The 17,878-nt window shown below is 40.5% G+C and overlaps 1 protein-coding gene across 1 annotated transcript in view; it reads right to left on the bottom strand.

Moving 5' to 3' along the window:
• prkg3 (protein kinase cGMP-dependent 3) overlaps positions 1 to 17,878 on the bottom strand; it is a 129,098-nt gene that overhangs the window by 80,788 nt on the left and 30,432 nt on the right. Inside the window, exons 3-7 of the mRNA XM_041252782.1 lie at positions 16,495 to 16,557; positions 15,031 to 15,160; positions 14,450 to 14,616; positions 10,610 to 10,723; positions 10,295 to 10,400 (exon numbers count right to left, since the gene is read on the bottom strand). Coding sequence (XP_041108716.1) covers positions 10,295 to 10,400; positions 10,610 to 10,723; positions 14,450 to 14,616; positions 15,031 to 15,160; positions 16,495 to 16,557 — 580 coding nt within the window. The remainder of the gene's footprint in view (positions 1 to 10,294; positions 10,401 to 10,609; positions 10,724 to 14,449; positions 14,617 to 15,030; positions 15,161 to 16,494; positions 16,558 to 17,878) is intronic.

Raw genomic sequence — 17,878 nt, forward strand, 5'->3', positions numbered from 1 at the left:
TTCAACAGGGATCGAGGGTGCCCCTTGTTTTGTGCCAGCAACTACAGGGTCTAATGGCAGCATCTGTATCAGCTATCAAGCTGGGTTTATTGTGCATGCGCCTGCTACAGACGTGGCTCAATGCGTTCCGGTTACATCCCAAATGCGACAGGCACCGTTGGCTGACAGTGTGCCTTGCATGTACGGTGTCCCTACACTGGTGGAGGATTCCCTCTCACCTGCGTCAAGGAAAGTCCGAATGGGAGTGGTTTACAACCAAAGAGTGGTGGCGACGGACACCTCCAACTCGCGTAGGGGCATGGAATGCGAAGGCAGAGGAGTCAGCAGACCCTTGTCGCCCTGCATATCAACATGCTGGAGCTGCAGGCAGTGTTCCTTGCCCTCCAGCACTTCTTACTCGTGGTGCGGAACAAACATGTGCTGATCCACACGGACAGCTCATCAGTGGTGGTGTATGTCAACCACCAGGATGGCCTTCGGTCCCCGGGTTTGCATCGCCTAGCCTTCAGGCTTCTGATTTGGGCCCAACAGAACCTACTGTCCCTTTCGGCGATGCATGTTCCGGGTGTGGAGAATCGGGAAGCGGACCTCCTCTCGAGGGAGGACCTGCATCCATCGGAGTGGATGCTCCACCCTCAGGTGGTGGAACGCATTTGGGAACGTTTTCGGGAAGGCGCAGGTCGATCTTGTCACATTGGCAGAGACGACACACTGCCACCTATGGTACTCACTCCACCACTGTGGCGGTCCACTCGGCATCGATGACCTAGCCCACGTGTGGCCCAGAACGCTCCTTTACATGTTCCTGTCTCTGTCTTTTGCTCCTGGCCTTTCTCGAAAAGGTCCGGTCAGAGAAGGAGTCAGTTCTGCTAGTGGCCCCCAGGTAGCCCAGGAGAATCTGGTTTTCATCCCTGTGCCAGCTATTGAACAGCCTGCCCTGGGAAATTCAGCTTCGCCGAGATCTTCTCAGTCAGATGAGAGGCACACTTTGGCACCCGGAGCCGGGCAGGCTCCAGTTGTGGGTCTGGCCCCTGAAAGACCACTGGTCAGCCTTAGGGCTGTCAGACGCGGTCGTGTGTACGCTGCAGAATGCTAGGGTGCATTCCACTAGGTCACTGTATGCCTATAAGTAGAAATATTTCCAAGATTGGTGTTTTTCTAACAGTCATGATCCAATCTTGTGTCCCATGCCTGTCATCTTGCAGTTTCTGAAAGATCTGCTTGAGGCTGGTAGATCACCTTCCACACTGAAGGTTTACCTAGTGGCTATTTCTACTTGCCATGCCCCCGTTGACTCAGTGTCCCTGTGTGTGCATTTTCTGGCTACCCTGTTTCTCCGAGGCGCTCGGCGATTGCACCCTCCTAGGAGGGCTACTCTCCCCGCATGGAGCCTTGAGATTGTACTGGAGGCTTTCACACTGGCCCCATTTGAGCCTATGTACTCCATCGAGTTGAAGCAACTGTCCATGAAGACAGCTTTCCTCTTTGATATCACCTCCGCAAAGTGGCTTAGTGAGCTGCAGGCGCTGTCTGTGCATAGCTCCTGCATGCGTATTTGGGATGATGGTAGCAGAGAGTGTCACTGCGTGCAACCCTGTTTTTCTCCCCAAGGTGGTTACAGTCTTCCACTTGAAGAAGTCTGTGGAACTGGAGTCCTTTCATCCTCCATCGTTTGCTACGGAGGAGGTTAAGAAGTTGAACCTTCTCTGCCCGGTTTGTGCATTGAGATGTCATGTGGATAGGACGAGAGCGCTGCGTCAATCTGACCAGCTCTTCGTCTGCAATGGATCAGGGTCCCTGGGACAGCTCTTTTCGAAGTAGCGACTGTCGCATTGGATTGCGGACACAGTCTCAACTGTGTATGATGGTGCTGGATTACCCCTGCCTGGGCGGGTAGCTGCACATTCCACGAAAGGTGTGGCTACGTCATGAGCCCTCTTTCAAGGTGCTTCTATGGCTGAAATTTGTGATGCGGCTAGCTGGACTACCCTGCATACTTTTCCTGGTTTTACGGCTTAAATGTGGTAGCTCCCTCATTGCGCTCTGTGGGCACTAGGGTCCTCGAGGTTGCACGCTCACGCCACTGACCTTGGTCCCTTATATCCTGCTGTTTTTTCCTCCCTCGCGATGGCTCTGGTACACGTTCCCATAACAATGTTTTGGTGGCCATGTTCGAATTGAAATGGAATGTTAGTTTACCTACCATAAACCTGGATCCCTGAAAGAGAAGATGGCCACCAACCGCGAGGTCGCTTCGGTCAACATCACGGTTTCATCCCGAAAGAGAGCAAATCTCCCATGCATGACGGTTAAGTACCCTCAGGAGGGGAGAGGGCCTATCGGCAGCTTTGATATAAAGAGCTCTGTGACACCTACCAATAGGCAGGATTGTATCCCATAACAATGTTTTGGTGGCCATCTTCTCTTTCAGGGAACCAGGTTTACGGTAGGTAAAATAACGTTTTGTTTGATTTAAATTCTTATTTCTTTAGTTTTTCCATTTGAAAAACACCTAATGAGGCATCCATTTATTTATTCAGAAAAGTACAATAAAAATGATCATTTACCAAAAATAGGAAAAATGAATATATCTGGTTTTGCATATAAACTCTTCATATCACATCAATCACATTGAATATAAAAGAAAAATAAAAGCTTTTTAAAAAATGCAATTGTTAAATCTGCAAAACAGAAAAGTGCATAATTGTGGTTTGAAACTGGAAAATGAGTGGTTACCGTGCACAGGCATGATGGAAAATACTGTAAAGTGACTGCATCTGTATTTGTCACCTTTTTTTTTTATAACTCTTGTCCAAACTGGCCGAACATATATTTAAGAAAAATAAAACCATGCTCAGTTTTTCTCAGTGTTGTAAAGGAGCGCGCTGGAAATGTCCGCTCAAGGAACTACACCATTCCGTCAGAACTGTGGCGCGAGCAGGGGGGGCATGACCACTGGAGATTGTGTTCTTCGTGTGTGTGTGTGTGTGTTCTGTGATTGGTTGTTTATGTTCTGTTAATGTTCTTTCTTAGGCACGCAGGACCTGCATGGAGGTGCTAGTAGCCTTCATCCTAGCCTGCAAAAGGATGCTCACAGAATTGTTCCCGTAAAGCGATTTTTTCATATGAACAGCACCTGAGAGTGGAAATAACTGTATGGGGTGGGGGGGTTCAAATCCACCAAACAGGGGCGTTTACCCACTTTTTTATTTACCACTACACCACTGGTTTTATTTGTTTACAATAATAAATAGTAGACTAAACAGCAAAAATGAGCTGATTTACTTTTAGGGTATTGATCTCAGCAGTTTTGATCGCCTTAAATTCCCAGCTCGCTGCGCTTGTCTTAAAAGAAATTCCCTGGTTGCTGCACTCACCAGCTCCTCACTACTATTCTCTCCTAGCAGAACTTTTCATCTCTGATTCCATTACAGTACACCATGCCGGTGCAGTGTGCTGCTCTTTCACTTTTGTATAAGGCACCTGAGATGCACTGTTATGACTGATTTTATTAAATTGCTATTTAAATAATTGCATAAGAGAAGTTATAAATATATTTATTTCACGCCTTCGCCCAGTTTTAATTGCATTTAGATAATTCCAGACACCACCTGGTACATGAGCGCAACAAACTCAGCAATGCATTATCGACCATTGGTTAAAAAAATTAATGAAACGGACACATTTGTTATATAAGGTAGGCTATGTTAGGTAGATGATAGAATCCTAATATTGTGAAGGTGGCTCTTTTAAAAAGAAAAAAAAAAGTAATGTTAACTTTTAAATATTTAACCGTGTTGTTTAGAGAATAGGCCTATACAGTGTATATCTTAGTGGTAATATATTTGCTTTAATTAGTCATGGCCCCAAAGGAATCAGTATACTCTTATTTGGCCATGACCTGAAATGCCTGGATTATTTTGTTGGATTTGTAAAATATTCAGAACGAAATCCTTCCATGGAGGAATACCGTCGTGCAACTGTCTGTAAAACAAACCAGCAGAATCAGCATCACAACGAGCCACAGGCCAGACCCCAACAGCAGCAGGAACAACGTTATTCAGACCAACAGCTAAACAAACAAACTTAACAATAGGAAAATTACATGTTATTTATTTACAAACAGCCAGATCTTCAGGAAACACTGAGCAAACTGTCCCCGCCAAAACAAGGCTTGCCAGATGACTTGGAACTCCACATCCTGGCATGCAGTGCACCAACAAACTCCAAAACTGTTTGGGAAGACATTGTGGATGATAATAGAATGTATAATGCGTTACGGAAGTTGAAGGAAATCAATCCTTTTTAGAGACACATCATCTTGCCACAAAACTCTGTCAACTTGCTTACTAATCACAACTTGAATGCATTTCCATGTCATTCTGAGGCAGAATGGTCCAGTGGTTAAAGTCCAGGGCTTATAACCAGAGGGTCACTGGTTCAAATCCCACCTCTACCAAACTGCCTGACTTAATGTATGACCCTGAGCACGTCACTTAACCTCCTTGTGCTCCATCTTGTAGATGAGATGTTAAATCAATGTCCAATTGTAAGTGACTCTACATGTTGCACAGTTCACAGCCTACCTCTGTAAAGCGCTTTGTGATGGTGGTCCAATATGAAAGGTGCTATATAAAAGTAAAGATATATTATACATATTTATAATGAAAAAGATGACGATGAAATGACTGTGGAGGAACAACCAAAGAACCTTTGCTACATAAGGTTCAACCAGATGAAGAGGCCGTCATTTACCACAATTACACAATACAACCCATATAGAGTGAAAGAAAGAAAGGTACAGCTAGTGATTTTTACCAAATGTTTCACATACAAGATGACGCTCTGGAAGACTGGGGGAAAAAACTAGACCTACTGTGTTTCCCAGGCTTGTACACTCATGGAATTTGTGGAATGCATGCTGAATGGACACCCGTTTGAATCAAACAGTTTGTCAAAGCTCAGCTTAGTCATGCCACATGCAATTTATGCTGAATCAGCAATATATCTTTCACCTGCAGCATCAGGCCAATCTTTGCCAGATTAAAAGAGGACCTGGACTGACCTGGGACAATACATAAAGGAGGTGAATGGACCAGGGTTTGCAAACATGCCCATCAGTGAACTTGTCGCACGAGATCCTGTCAGTGCATCTCAGCTCACGCCAACAAGTTTCTTGCAATTTTATCACAAGCCCTCTGGGGAAAGTTGTACATTACTTTGGCACAGGGAGTACCAGGGTCATGGAATGCAGGACTTCCACATGCTTCTTTGGGTGGAAGATGCACCACCTTTCCCCCAACTCACAAATTGCACAGAACATTAATCAACATGTCACCTTACCATTCCAAATGACCTGATAACACCTGTACTCAGAGACTGTGTCTTGAAATGGCAGCAACATAAATCCAGCAAGTACTGTCCAAGATCTAAGAAAATCAAAAACAAGGTGGTGATAGTTTGTCGCTTTGAATTTTCCAGAAAATAACAAACTGTGGTGGTAATCCGAGATGTCATTGCTGACCGGAGAGCACTCAAACCTCATGGCAAACTATATGATCTACCACGGAGTAGTGCAGAAGAACCAATGACTACAATCCAGCCATATTGTTAGCTTGGGAAGGCAATATGAATATTCAGTTCATTTGTGAACAATCTACAGCCCTCAACCGCTACATTACAAAATATCTCTCAAAACCTGAGACAAGATTTTCCCTTGGCATCATGAATGACATCAACTCAAACAAGTCTCTGGCCAACAGACTGTGAAATGTTGCACTCCGCAACTTGTCCAACAGAGAACGTGCTGCACTTGAAGCAGCAGACAATCTCCTAGGCTTACCTCTCTATGGCACAGATCTGCAGACAACCATCCGGTCAAAAGTTTTAGAAAACCTCCATTTTAACAGTTTTTATTGAAATGTACGCAGTTTGATGTCTCAATGTACTCTGAATTTAAAGCATAGAACAAATAAACAATTGGAGATAAAAAAGAAATCATGGAATTGTTTTATTTAACAAAATTTAATCTAAATTTTTGATTCAAAGTAGCCACCTTTTGTAGATATAACAGCCAAACACACTCATGGCATTCTTTCTGCAATGGAAATCAAATATTGTTCGGAAAGTTCTTCCCAACACTGTTGCAGAAGTTTCCACAAATGTGTTGCGCTTGTAGGTTGCTTTGCTTTCACCCTTCTGTCCATTTCATCCCAAACCAGCTTGATGGGATTTTAGTCTGGAGACTGTGCTGGCCATTTCATGACTTGAAGCCTACCATCTTGTTCTTTTCTTCTAAGGTACTTTTTACATAGCCTGGAGGTATGTTTTGGGTCATTATCTTGCTGTAGGATGACCAACTAGACGTATACCAGAGGGTATTGCATGATGCTGCAAAATGCTGTGGTAGCCGTTTTGGTTCAGGGTGCCACTCACTCTGTGCAAGTTGCCAACTCTGGATCCAGCAAAAGATCCCCAAACCATCACGCTTCTTCCTCCATGTTTGACAGTTGGTGTCACACACAGATGAACCATCCTTTCGCCTACTCGACGGCGTACAAAAACCCTGCATGATGAACAGAAGATTGCAAATTTTGATTTATCAGTCTTAAGACCTTCTTCCAGTCTTCAGTAGTCCACTGGCGGTGCTTCATGGCCCAGGCAAGCCTCTTCTTATTTTGCCATCTTAGCAATGGCTTTCTTACCACCACTCGACCTGTTAAACCTGCAGCTCGAAGTCTTCTTTTCACAGTTGAAACTGAGACTTGCTTACTTTGACCAGTGTTAAGCTGTGCTGAAGCTGTTATCCTGTGAGCCGCCTATCATGTAAGCTGTTGACTCTCAGAAACTTGTCTTCTGATTCTGTTGTGGCTTTGGATCTGCCAGACCTCTTCATGTCAGAGTTTCCTCCAGTTTCCAAGTGCCTTTTGATGGTGTAGGAAACTGTACTCACTGACACCTTGGCTTTTTTTGCAATTTCTCTAAAGGAAAGACTTACACTTTTAAGGGTTATAATGGTCTGTCTGTCTTCCTTTGTTAATTGCCTTTTTCTTGCCATTATGATAGCAATATACTACTACCTGCAGTACAATACTGTCCAAATAATGCTTAAGAGGGTATAGTAACACAGTCTGTTCCCACACTGCTTTTATACAGACAGAGGGTTTCTAAGTAATCAACAAAAGTTGGGACACATGTAGGAATTGTTAGCATCAACTTTCAAGGCTTAATTTAGTTCCATTGCTGCAGAACAGCTGTAAATTGTTAACCCATTACTTGTTCCCTGAAAAAGGCCTTTTTGTATAACTCTGAGATGTACATTATTTTTCAGTTTTTGGTAACCTAAACTTTTTTTTTTTAACGTCTGGCAGTTTACAGCTTACCTTTGTACCACTTCAGGTTATTCACTGGACTGGAACTGCTTAAATTTCAATAAAAACTAGAAAAATGGGGGTGTTCTAAAACTTTTGACCGGTAGTGTATCAAAGGTTTCTATCGTCCAGCTGAAATCAAAGGAACACACTGACATGCTAGCAAAAGAAAATCCTGACTCAACGACATGTACTTTCCTTCCTGGATTGACTCATACTACCCAAAAAGCCTGGAGGCTCTGCAAGACATAAGCTTCTATGATTTAATTGCATGACATGATGTGGTGACAGAGAAGCCTAAAATGTTTCCCTAGGGACACATCAAAAAGAGAAGCACGCCCTACTTAATCAATCATTACCTTTACAGTGTACGAGACTATACAGAGAACTACTTCTATGATATCCTCTTACTTTTCAAGCCATGGAAAGACAGAACAGACCTTCTTCCTGAAGGGTGCCATTCCTATGTGGAAGCCTTCCATGCTTGTAGTGATAGCCTTCAAAAAGCTGTGGCCTATCATGACCAACTACAACAAATAGCTGCAGTTGATGAGGAGTTAACCCGACTAGTAGATCAGAAACAAAAGGAAATAGTCTGAAGAGGACAATGAGCTTGAAACATAAGGACCTGAAAATCAAGTTCACTTTGATCCTCTGCGGGCTGCAGAGGCAATGGCTGAATTCAGAGATGTGGTGGCACAACCTCTTCTACAAAATGTGGAAGACATGCTCAAGCACCTTAATAAAGATCAGTGTTTGACCACATTGCCAAAACTTTGCAACAACAAACCAAAACAAACACCCCCATCCTCCACATGTTTGTGAGTGGTACTGGAGGCACAGGGAAGACCTTTCTTATTCAAACTGTCACAGCATGGGTGAAACAAAGCCTGGGAAAATAAGTGGCAGTCACAGCACCCACTTGATACCTATGGAAGAGGAGATATTTCCAGGTACAAAAAAATGTATCAGACACATGAAAGACTTAGATGCCAAAGATGCAAGCTCAAATCTGTGTCATGACTACTTTAGATGCCTGTAACCAGATCCAGACTGCCGTGCTTGATCATATGCCTGGAGAGGACATTCATCTTATGGACTGTGGACTCCCCTTGTAACTTGCACGGAAATGTGTTGAAAAAAATGAATGCCTACAAGGCTGACTGTAGTCCTACAGCTGGACTGGAAACTACTATATGAGTCAAAATAGGCTGCAAACTGGTGCTTCACAAGAACATTGACATTGCCACTGGTCTCATCAATGGAGCAATAGGGAAGCTTCAAGCTGTTTCCTACTATCTGGAAAACACAAGTGTGGTGAAAATCATAACCATCAAATTTAATAATGGAGTCACCCATACCTTTGAACATTTACGCTCAAAGTTTGAAATCATGGACAGAGTCTACATTGTTCGAGAGCAGCTCCCAATCATTGGTGCTCATGCAATCACCATTCAGAAATGCCAGGTTATGACTCTCAAAACAGTTATGATGGATCTTGGTAACTCCATTTCCTCCAATGGACAAAGTTTCATTGCATTTTCCAGAGTTATAGCCTTAAGCAGTGTCCACCTTATCAACTTTTTGACCCCATCTTCATTTAGGCACCTCAAACTGCAGTTGCAGAGTACAACAGGCTCAGAGGGATTGATTACCCTAAATTGATAAGCTTGAAGGAGACCAGCATGCACAAGGGACACAAGGTAAAAGATTGTGTGCGTTTCATTCACCAAGCCATTACTAATATCAGGAACAGCAAAAGCCTCAATCTTCTAAGGCTTGAGCAACCTGAATTTCACTTCATGCTATGCAAATGCAACATTGCAGTGCCTTCTTCACTTGCAATCTCTGAAGGATTCATTAAAACACAGTCAACAAGAGGCTATCAGGAGCTTTGTTCACAATTATGACCACATACCATCCACTGCATCTCGAACTACTGTGGATATTTGTCACTTCTTAGGAAAACCCTTCAATAGAGGAGAACAGCAAGATGTTGCAGAGTTTCTCATAAAATGTTCTGAAATTTTTTCTGAAGTATCTCGCATGGTTTCAGTCACAATAAATCATGACATTCTATGTTCTAGATGGAGCTACTGCTTATTAAACCGACAGGTGTTGCATGTTTACCTTTTACATGTACCTGATGGTACAGATTCCATGTGTTTGGAAGAACTAATTTATAGAAATGACACATGGGCAATGATTCTTGGTAGAAAATGTAGGCAATGCAAAACTAGAGGTGTTATGAACTAAGGACAATGTAAAGCATTAGATCTCTTCATAAAAGGCCATATCCATGTCCTTTGCATTTCTTGGCCATGGTTTGACTTCAATAATTGCAACTTTTCCAGTAGCACCCATAGCAAGAAGAGACACATAGTGTCCTGATAGCACCCTGTCATTGGTGTATGATAATGGAAGATAATTGGTCATTCCTTTTGTTATAGATACATAAATACTTTACAGAGAAGCAGACATATCAAGTCCCACACATTCAGTGTGAGACTCACTCATTTGCATGTTTTTTCACTCTCACGTACAGACTTGCTTATCTCATGCATTTAAAAAATACATAATTTATAATATATACCTTTCAAGTAAATGTGTCATACATGTCTCACTGAGATTATGAATATAACAGAGTCAATCCTACAGTACCTGTTTATGTTTTATACTAAATCCAATTTTGTCAAGAGTATTGAGAAGCATGTGTAACTGTGTGTGTATATATATATATATATATATATATATATATATATATATATATATATATATATATATATATATATACATAATGACAAGTATTACTTTTCTCCAATTTTATTTTATTTTTTTTTATTATTATTATCTCAGTTTTGAGCACACAGGCTCTGATCTGGTTCAGCCTCAGCATTTCCACCCAACTCTCAATAACAACTCACGTCTTGAGGAAGCCCATGATCTGCTCCCGTTTTCTTTTCGATTTGTCTGTCATGATTGCTCTATATGTCTGCCTTTCAATACACCAGAGCCGAACATTTGTGATAGCTGTTTTGAGACAAAACAACATGGAGCATTAAATAATATTCTTATGGTGAAACTATGTTACCAGATAGCAGGACAAGCAAGTGAAATTATATTATGGGACAAGTAGAAACTTGTATGGTAAATAGTCACCTTTTAACAAGGTAGCATTTAGGAATATAAAATGACTATGCTTATTCCACATGGGTTAAGGAGTTGTGCTATCATGATACCTGTGACAGTGGCCGTACGTTTACAGTTGTAGAGAATCGCCAGTTCCCCGAAGACATCCCCTTGGGACAGGGTGCGCAGAACACGGCCGCCCTGGGTTACACGGAGCTCCCCAGCTGGAAACCAAGCCAAAGAAACCATGCTTTAAAACAAGACTTCCAAAGAGAATCAGGCATTGTTTGTATATGAAAGACCTGACATCTCAGGTGTTTACGTAAGGTGTATGAATTTTATTTACAGGAATATTAACAAATTATTTCTTTATTAACAAATGTAGCATATATGGTTTACTGCATCCTGTAATGTACTATATGAAAGGAGAGCTCTGTTTTATGTGTCATATTTGTGTGGCACAGGTATGTAGTGGTTGTGGCAAGTCCATGCTGTGGGCTGCCACAGATTTATACCTATTCACACTTTTCCTTTGTAAAATAGGAAGTCAGCTTTCCCCCATTGTAAATAGTATATGCTCATTGTTTAACTGCTGTGTTTTAAAGTGTGTCCAGTCTTGATAGTATGCAAAGCAGGACATATTGTATACATGAAGATATTGGAAAATAGTTGTTATTTATACATCGGGGGCAATTATTTTATTGAACCCCAGTTGACAAATTAAAGGACTACTCTGACCGTGACTGAGACTGTCATTGTGGACAGTAAGCTTGAGTAGTAAGCGGGATAGCCTTCAGGCAAAGCGAGTGAGGCAGCCGTCGAGCTTCCCACCCTTTAGAGGGTCCAGTGCTCAACCGGACTGCCGTGAGATTTAATGTGTTCTACGTGAGCGCAAAACGCTCAGGAGTGCAAACTTGGGGTAACCCATATAGCGCCAGTAATATCACATTCAATAGATTCAGACAAAAAACCCCAACACAGAATATTTAGAGTTTAAAGGATTTATTATGATAATGCAAATGCAAAGAATGCATGGTATATGATGGTTGAGTGGAAAAATAATTTGGGATCAAACCTGCTTAAATGGAGGGAGCACTACTTGGCTGTTTGGACGAGGCAGGAGACCCGCCATAGTGATTGTAATTAGGATAAGCTCCTGGTGGAGATGGAGAGGTGGAGGGTCGTGAATGAATCAAAACGCCAGAGAGTGAGTTATGTGATTATATATTTCCATAGGTTGCAATTAGATGATGTTGTGCGTGGGTGCCGTCTCTCCTCCCAAACTTTTTTTATTTATTTAACTTACATTCCAGGCGCCAAATAGACATGATTAATTGTTTTTTTTTTGTTTCTTAGCATCCATAGGTGATAGTTTCTCATTGGGTCTTGACTACTCACATGACCCACGCACACTCATCCACATACACAAGAGAGAAGGTTTGTGTTGTGTGGGAACATTTTCCCAGTGGTAGCAAACAACACTTTTACAGAGTTAACAATTAAATCTTTGTTTACAAGTCAACAAGTTATATGGTCAACTAGTAAACTTAACAGGTAACAATTCATTGTAAACATAAGAAAATAAGAAAGGTTACAAATGAGAGGTCATTCAGCCCATCTTGCTTGTTTGGTTGTTAGTAGCTTATTGATCCCAGAATCTCATCAAGCAGCTTTTTGAAGGATCCCAGGGTGTCGGCTTCAACAACATTATTGGGGAGTTGGTTCCAGACCCACAATTCTCTGTGTAAAACGTGCTTCCTATTTTCTGTTCTGAATTCCCCTTTATATAATCTCCATTTGTGACCCCTGGTCCTTTTTTCTTTTTTCAGGTCGAAAAAGTCCCCTGGGTCGACATTGTCAATACCTTTTAGAATTTTGAATGCATTAATCGGATTGTCGCATAGTCTTCTTTGTACAAGACTGAGTAGATTAAATTCTTTAATGTGTCTGCACATGACATGCCTTTTAAACCAGGAATAATTCTGGTAACTCTTCTTTGCATTCTTTCTAGAGAAGCAATGTCCTTTTTGTAGCGAGTTGGCCATGTCTCGTGTTCGCAATCCTCTTCATTTACCACGAAAGTTAAGCGTTGCTAGTTTATAAACACATTGTGTTAATTAAAAAATGCTGATGCTTTGGTTAGATGTATATAATCATGGATTTATGTTAAAACTAAATTAGTTGTTGCAGCTAATGTAAATCTATTCCTTTAATACAATATAGCTGAATTGACAAGCTGTATTTTGTTAATATGTCGAACATCTGGACTATTCAGATCTGATGACTTAATATAGCAATTTTGGTGTTTAGACTAATATATATATGTATATATATATATCTATATCTATATATTATATATATATATAGATATTTAATATATATATATATATATATACACACACACACACACACACACACAGCACAATTGCTTCTAAAAACATTCATCATTTTGCACGTTTAATCTAAAATTTATTTACCCAGTTAAAAAATATTTATGGGTACCCATAATATTACTGTGACATTGATGTAGAACCTTTTTTATGTACAAACAAATTGTTTACAAACTACTTTAATATAATATTACAGGCTGCTGAGTCTAGCCGTGGATGAGAGAGATGTTAGCTGCAGATCCATTGGGCAACAGAATTTCCTTTTCACAAAATATTACAAACATGGGTGTGATTAGATTTTGGGTACATTTTGATAAAAACATTTACTGTAAAAACCGTGCCAATGTCTACTGTAACATAACGTAACCTAATTTTCTAAATGATTTGCACCCCTGATGTTGTAGCTGCAGCTCATCATGTCGGGACCTCGCAAGTATGAGTCCTGTGAAAATGCGGCAGTACATTTAGCCGACAGATCATTCCACTGACGGTTGCTCTGGTGAGTGCAGCTTTACCAGGCTGAAATTGATCAAGACATATTTGCACTCAACGATGACTCAAAAATGTGTCCATACTGTCAAATGTGAGTGAAGTTGCCAAGAATTTAAATAATCAGATTTGATTAAGGACTTCGCTGCAGCTAAAGCTGGGAAAATGCCTTTATAATCAATGTTCTTCCATAATTTAGAACATAAAATGAAAAAAAAAAGGATTTGGTAATGCCCAGGGGTTCATGTGTTAACATTTTTTTTTTTTGTAAAAGGTGGCATTGCAAACAGTGTCAAGTGTCAAAGGGGGATTATTATTTTTATTTATTTATTTATTTATTTGTTCATTCATTCCTCCTTGTTATTCTCGGAGCTGACCTGTCAGAATACAGGCATTACAATATTTTTCAATAGGCCTATTGGGGCATGGTCATTTTAGACAAAAATACATTATATGTTTGAAGTAGACTAGAATTCTGAGTGCTTTGAAATTATGAATTATATAAAATGATGAAGTCTAACAAACATGCTGAAAAAAAAGTATTCATTCACATTTGAATATCATTAATATTATTTACCGTATCTTAACATTAGTATATGTAGGTGCACATGATTACATGATGTACCTATATACTAAGATATGGTTGATACTGTAGAATTAATTTTATATTCTGGACCCCACACTTAATCATCACCGCCTAGGACTCCACACAGCCTAAGGCCCGCCCTGGTAGTAAGGGCTGATAAAAGTGCAGTGTGTTAAAACAACAGGCAAGATATGCTGCTAGAGAGCTGTCTGTTTCTAAATCCAGGAAGCCTTTTTTGAATTTTTTACAAATTATGTTTCTGTGTATCAGCAAACAGCATTGAGTGCAAAAGTGTTGAACTTTACTCTGTGTTAATTACTAGTGTGAATCTTGGTTACCCTACCACAGGATCAAATAACTATTAATATATTTGGTAATCTAGAACATATTGTAACAACCCATAAAGATAACATCATGGTATATGAACCAACTAGATTTTTCTAATATACAGAAAAAAATGCAAGTGCTGTAATAGAGAGAGTTACCTGCTACAATGTACAGGGTGTTGCCCTCTGTCCCCTCTCTAATGACAGTCTCTCCCTGACTCCACTCAGCTCCACACAGACACTCCACCATCATATTGATCTGTTCATCATCCAAGCGGTTCAGAAAGTCATTCTGGTAGATGGCCTTCACAATCAAGTTTGTTTCACTGGGGGAGCACAACATTAAAAAAAGACAGCTTTAGCATCAAATTATGCATTTTTATGTTTTATATTTGTCTAACAGCTTATTTAGGTCTATGTTATACTAAATATGAAGCAAATTATGTTTCTTTGTACTCAGTATTCGTCTGTCAATACTACAGTTATTAATCCATTAGCTCTGGGATTTTTCCCCACTTTCACACATACTGTACCGTAACAGTATATAGTCAAGAGCCATAGTTACAAGACTGTGCTATTTGTGTTACAGTATAACAAGTATAAAAGTGCTACTGTAATGACATTAAGGGGCAAATGCCATATAAACATTTCTGCGGTATAAATGGCTGCCTTATAATAGGAGAGCACTGTGATTTTCAAGTGGGATTCAAATAGTTTAAGTCAGACAGAAAGCAGTGTACCTGCAAGACTTTTGAATCCTCTGTGTTAAGTTGTCACAGTGTTCCTGGAGAGGCTCAGGGGCGATGGCGGTTGTGCGACTGTTCCGCATCTCGTGGTCACACTCTGTGCTTGAATGCTCATCATGGATATCTGCAGGATCACACAACAACTTAATATTCAATATACCACATATTCCATGGACATGAGTCAATTTACTACTGAAGGGTTAAATTCTATGTTTTGAAATAAGGGCTATGACCGTTCATTATAACAATCCATCGGTTTGGTTAAAACCGGTCTTATCAAGATGTATCCGTGGCAGAGTGAATAGAACAGATTGTGTATGTGGCAGAGTGGACAGAACAAAGGTTGAAGTACATGGAGTGATAGTGATGACTTGGTATAATATCTGTTAGCTCTAGCATATACACACTCTTAGGTTAGATACATCATTGGGCTCTTTGGGAGACTCACAGTGACAGCCTTCACTCCTGTACCAGAAAGAATACCCCCAGTTTTGGGTAGATATTGCGAACCTACACTGAAACTGTATTTAAACTCGATGACCATTATACCGCACTAACTAACTCTGTATTACTAATAATCTTTGAAAAATTTTGAAATATGTACACTATAATTAGGGCTTGTTTTTTCAGTGCTTATTAATTTCACTTTTTTATGTTTATTTTTAGTTATTTTGAGTTTTATGTAGATACCCCAATTTTCTTTTCTTGTCTTTTGCTTTTTATTTACTGTATTGTTTTTGATTACTTTCAAAAATTATTTGGCGTTTTTTTCTGTCACAATGTGTGTAGTAACTCAACAGTACTTGCACATTTGTACCTTCTTTACTCTGCTTCATAAAGTCACAACTAAATCCTCATGGTCACTGGCATTTTCTTCTGGGGTTTTTGTGTGTCTAGGCATTTTATTGCATTTCGCCATAATTTGCAATTCTGTTTTAAATCTCACAAGCGTGTACTGTAAATCCTTTCATTCTAACTGTAATAATGTAGCTTGAAATCATGCAAGCTGGAACAATCTCCTTTTCTAATTGTAATCTCATTTTAAATCGCAAGTGTGTACAATCCTCTTGGTCTGTGATAGTCTCCAATAGAAATGTAGGAGTTTGCTGCCACTCAGTAGATGAGGTGGGTTTAAAGTATTCACAACAAATCAATCCTAGATACTTCCATTTGTACAAAATAATGAAGACAAGATCTAGAGTAATACTGTATGTGCTTTCTACATATAAACACTTGAAAATCAAACCAATCAAACAGCCTGCTTTTCATTTTTATGCACGGAGGACTTGAGACCATCAAATTCATTTCACTTGTGAAGATGTGAAGCCAGTCCTCCATAGGTGACAGGCATGACAATTAGTTCTGCATCACCTAACCCTCCCTTTATTATACTACACTTGATTGTGCTTTTCCAAGTTTTAAAACATATACAACACATATTTTGTAACATGTACTTACCTAAAACTCCAAACCGGGCTTGTAAATCCTTGACTTGATTGTCTTTTTCTTTGAGAAGATTTTCTAAAGAAAGAGAACAGATACAAAGCAGTATTATTCACATGAATCTAAAACAAAATTTATAAAACTGAAGATTTGATATTAACATTAGGGTACAAAAGTAAAAAGATATTTAAAATTCATACAAAAATTTTGCCTTTCTTCTAAAGTTCTAAAGTTCTTTTGACTGGAACCACAACATGTTCATTCTTATGCTTCCCAGCGACAGCGAGTGGAAGCGACAGCGAGTGGGAGAAGTACAGGTGTGGAAAAGTACAGAGCAGTTTCGAAGCAGAAAGGAGAAATTGCATCTTGAATTGCTTTAATCAGAAAACAGAGGACATTGGGGAAACACAGCAGCAGCTCAAAGTCAAACAGCCGCGTGTGTTTTTCTGATAACAAACAAGCTGAAACTCGGAGCAGCTGATTCAAATTCAGCGCCGTTTTGAGACACGGGCGAGGGGAGGAGCCAACAGCACAGCAGAACAACGCAGTTAAACGAGGCAGTCTTCCCAGCGACAGCGAGTGGAAGCGACAGCGAGTGGGAGAAGTACAGGCGTGGAAAAGTACAGAGCAGTTTCGAAGCACTTTGAAAGCAGGTTGACGGTTGCAGAAGAAACTAAACTTCAAAAAAAAAAACCTCAACATGGTCTTCAAGCCAGTAATCTGTGACACCTGCTTGATGTGGGAAATCCGAGAAAACCCAGCGGAGCTAAACCAAGTGTGCGTAAAGTGCCGCGCGATCCAGGATTTGCATAAACTAGTAAGTATGCTAGAAATGGAGCTGGAAGAAGTGAGACAGCAACAGGATCTTGAGGAACTGGCACACCCACAATTCATGGAAGTCTGCATCACCCCTAACCGACTGAAAGCCACCAGGGAGATAGAAGGTCAGAACAGCTGGGTTCAGGTAGGCAGAAGCAGGGAAAAAAAGAAACTTCGTCAAACACAACCACCAGAAATCAAAACAACCAACAAATTTGAGTCACTTCAGAATTTTGATGAGCAGAACCAACAACAAGAGAATGAAAGGAACAACATCCAGGACCCTATTGACAGTGGTGACCAGACAGCAAAAAGAAGGGAGGTCATGATTGTTGGGGACTCCATATTGAGAAACACAGCAAGTTCAATTCGCAGTTTGGACCCCCTTACTACAACAGTGTGCTGCCTTCCGGGAGCCTCGGTCAAGCACATCACTGAAAACGTGGACAGGCTCCTAGAACGAACAGGAGACGACCCGGTAGTAGTCGTCCACATCGGTACAAACAACATTGGAAGAGACAGACCAAAATCCCTGCAAAACAAATTCAGAGAGCTAGGAAGGAAATTAAAAGAGAAAACC

Source organism: Polyodon spathula, chromosome 6 (assembly GCF_017654505.1).
Source record: "Polyodon spathula isolate WHYD16114869_AA chromosome 6, ASM1765450v1, whole genome shotgun sequence".
Lineage (NCBI taxonomy): Eukaryota > Metazoa > Chordata > Actinopteri > Acipenseriformes > Polyodontidae > Polyodon > Polyodon spathula.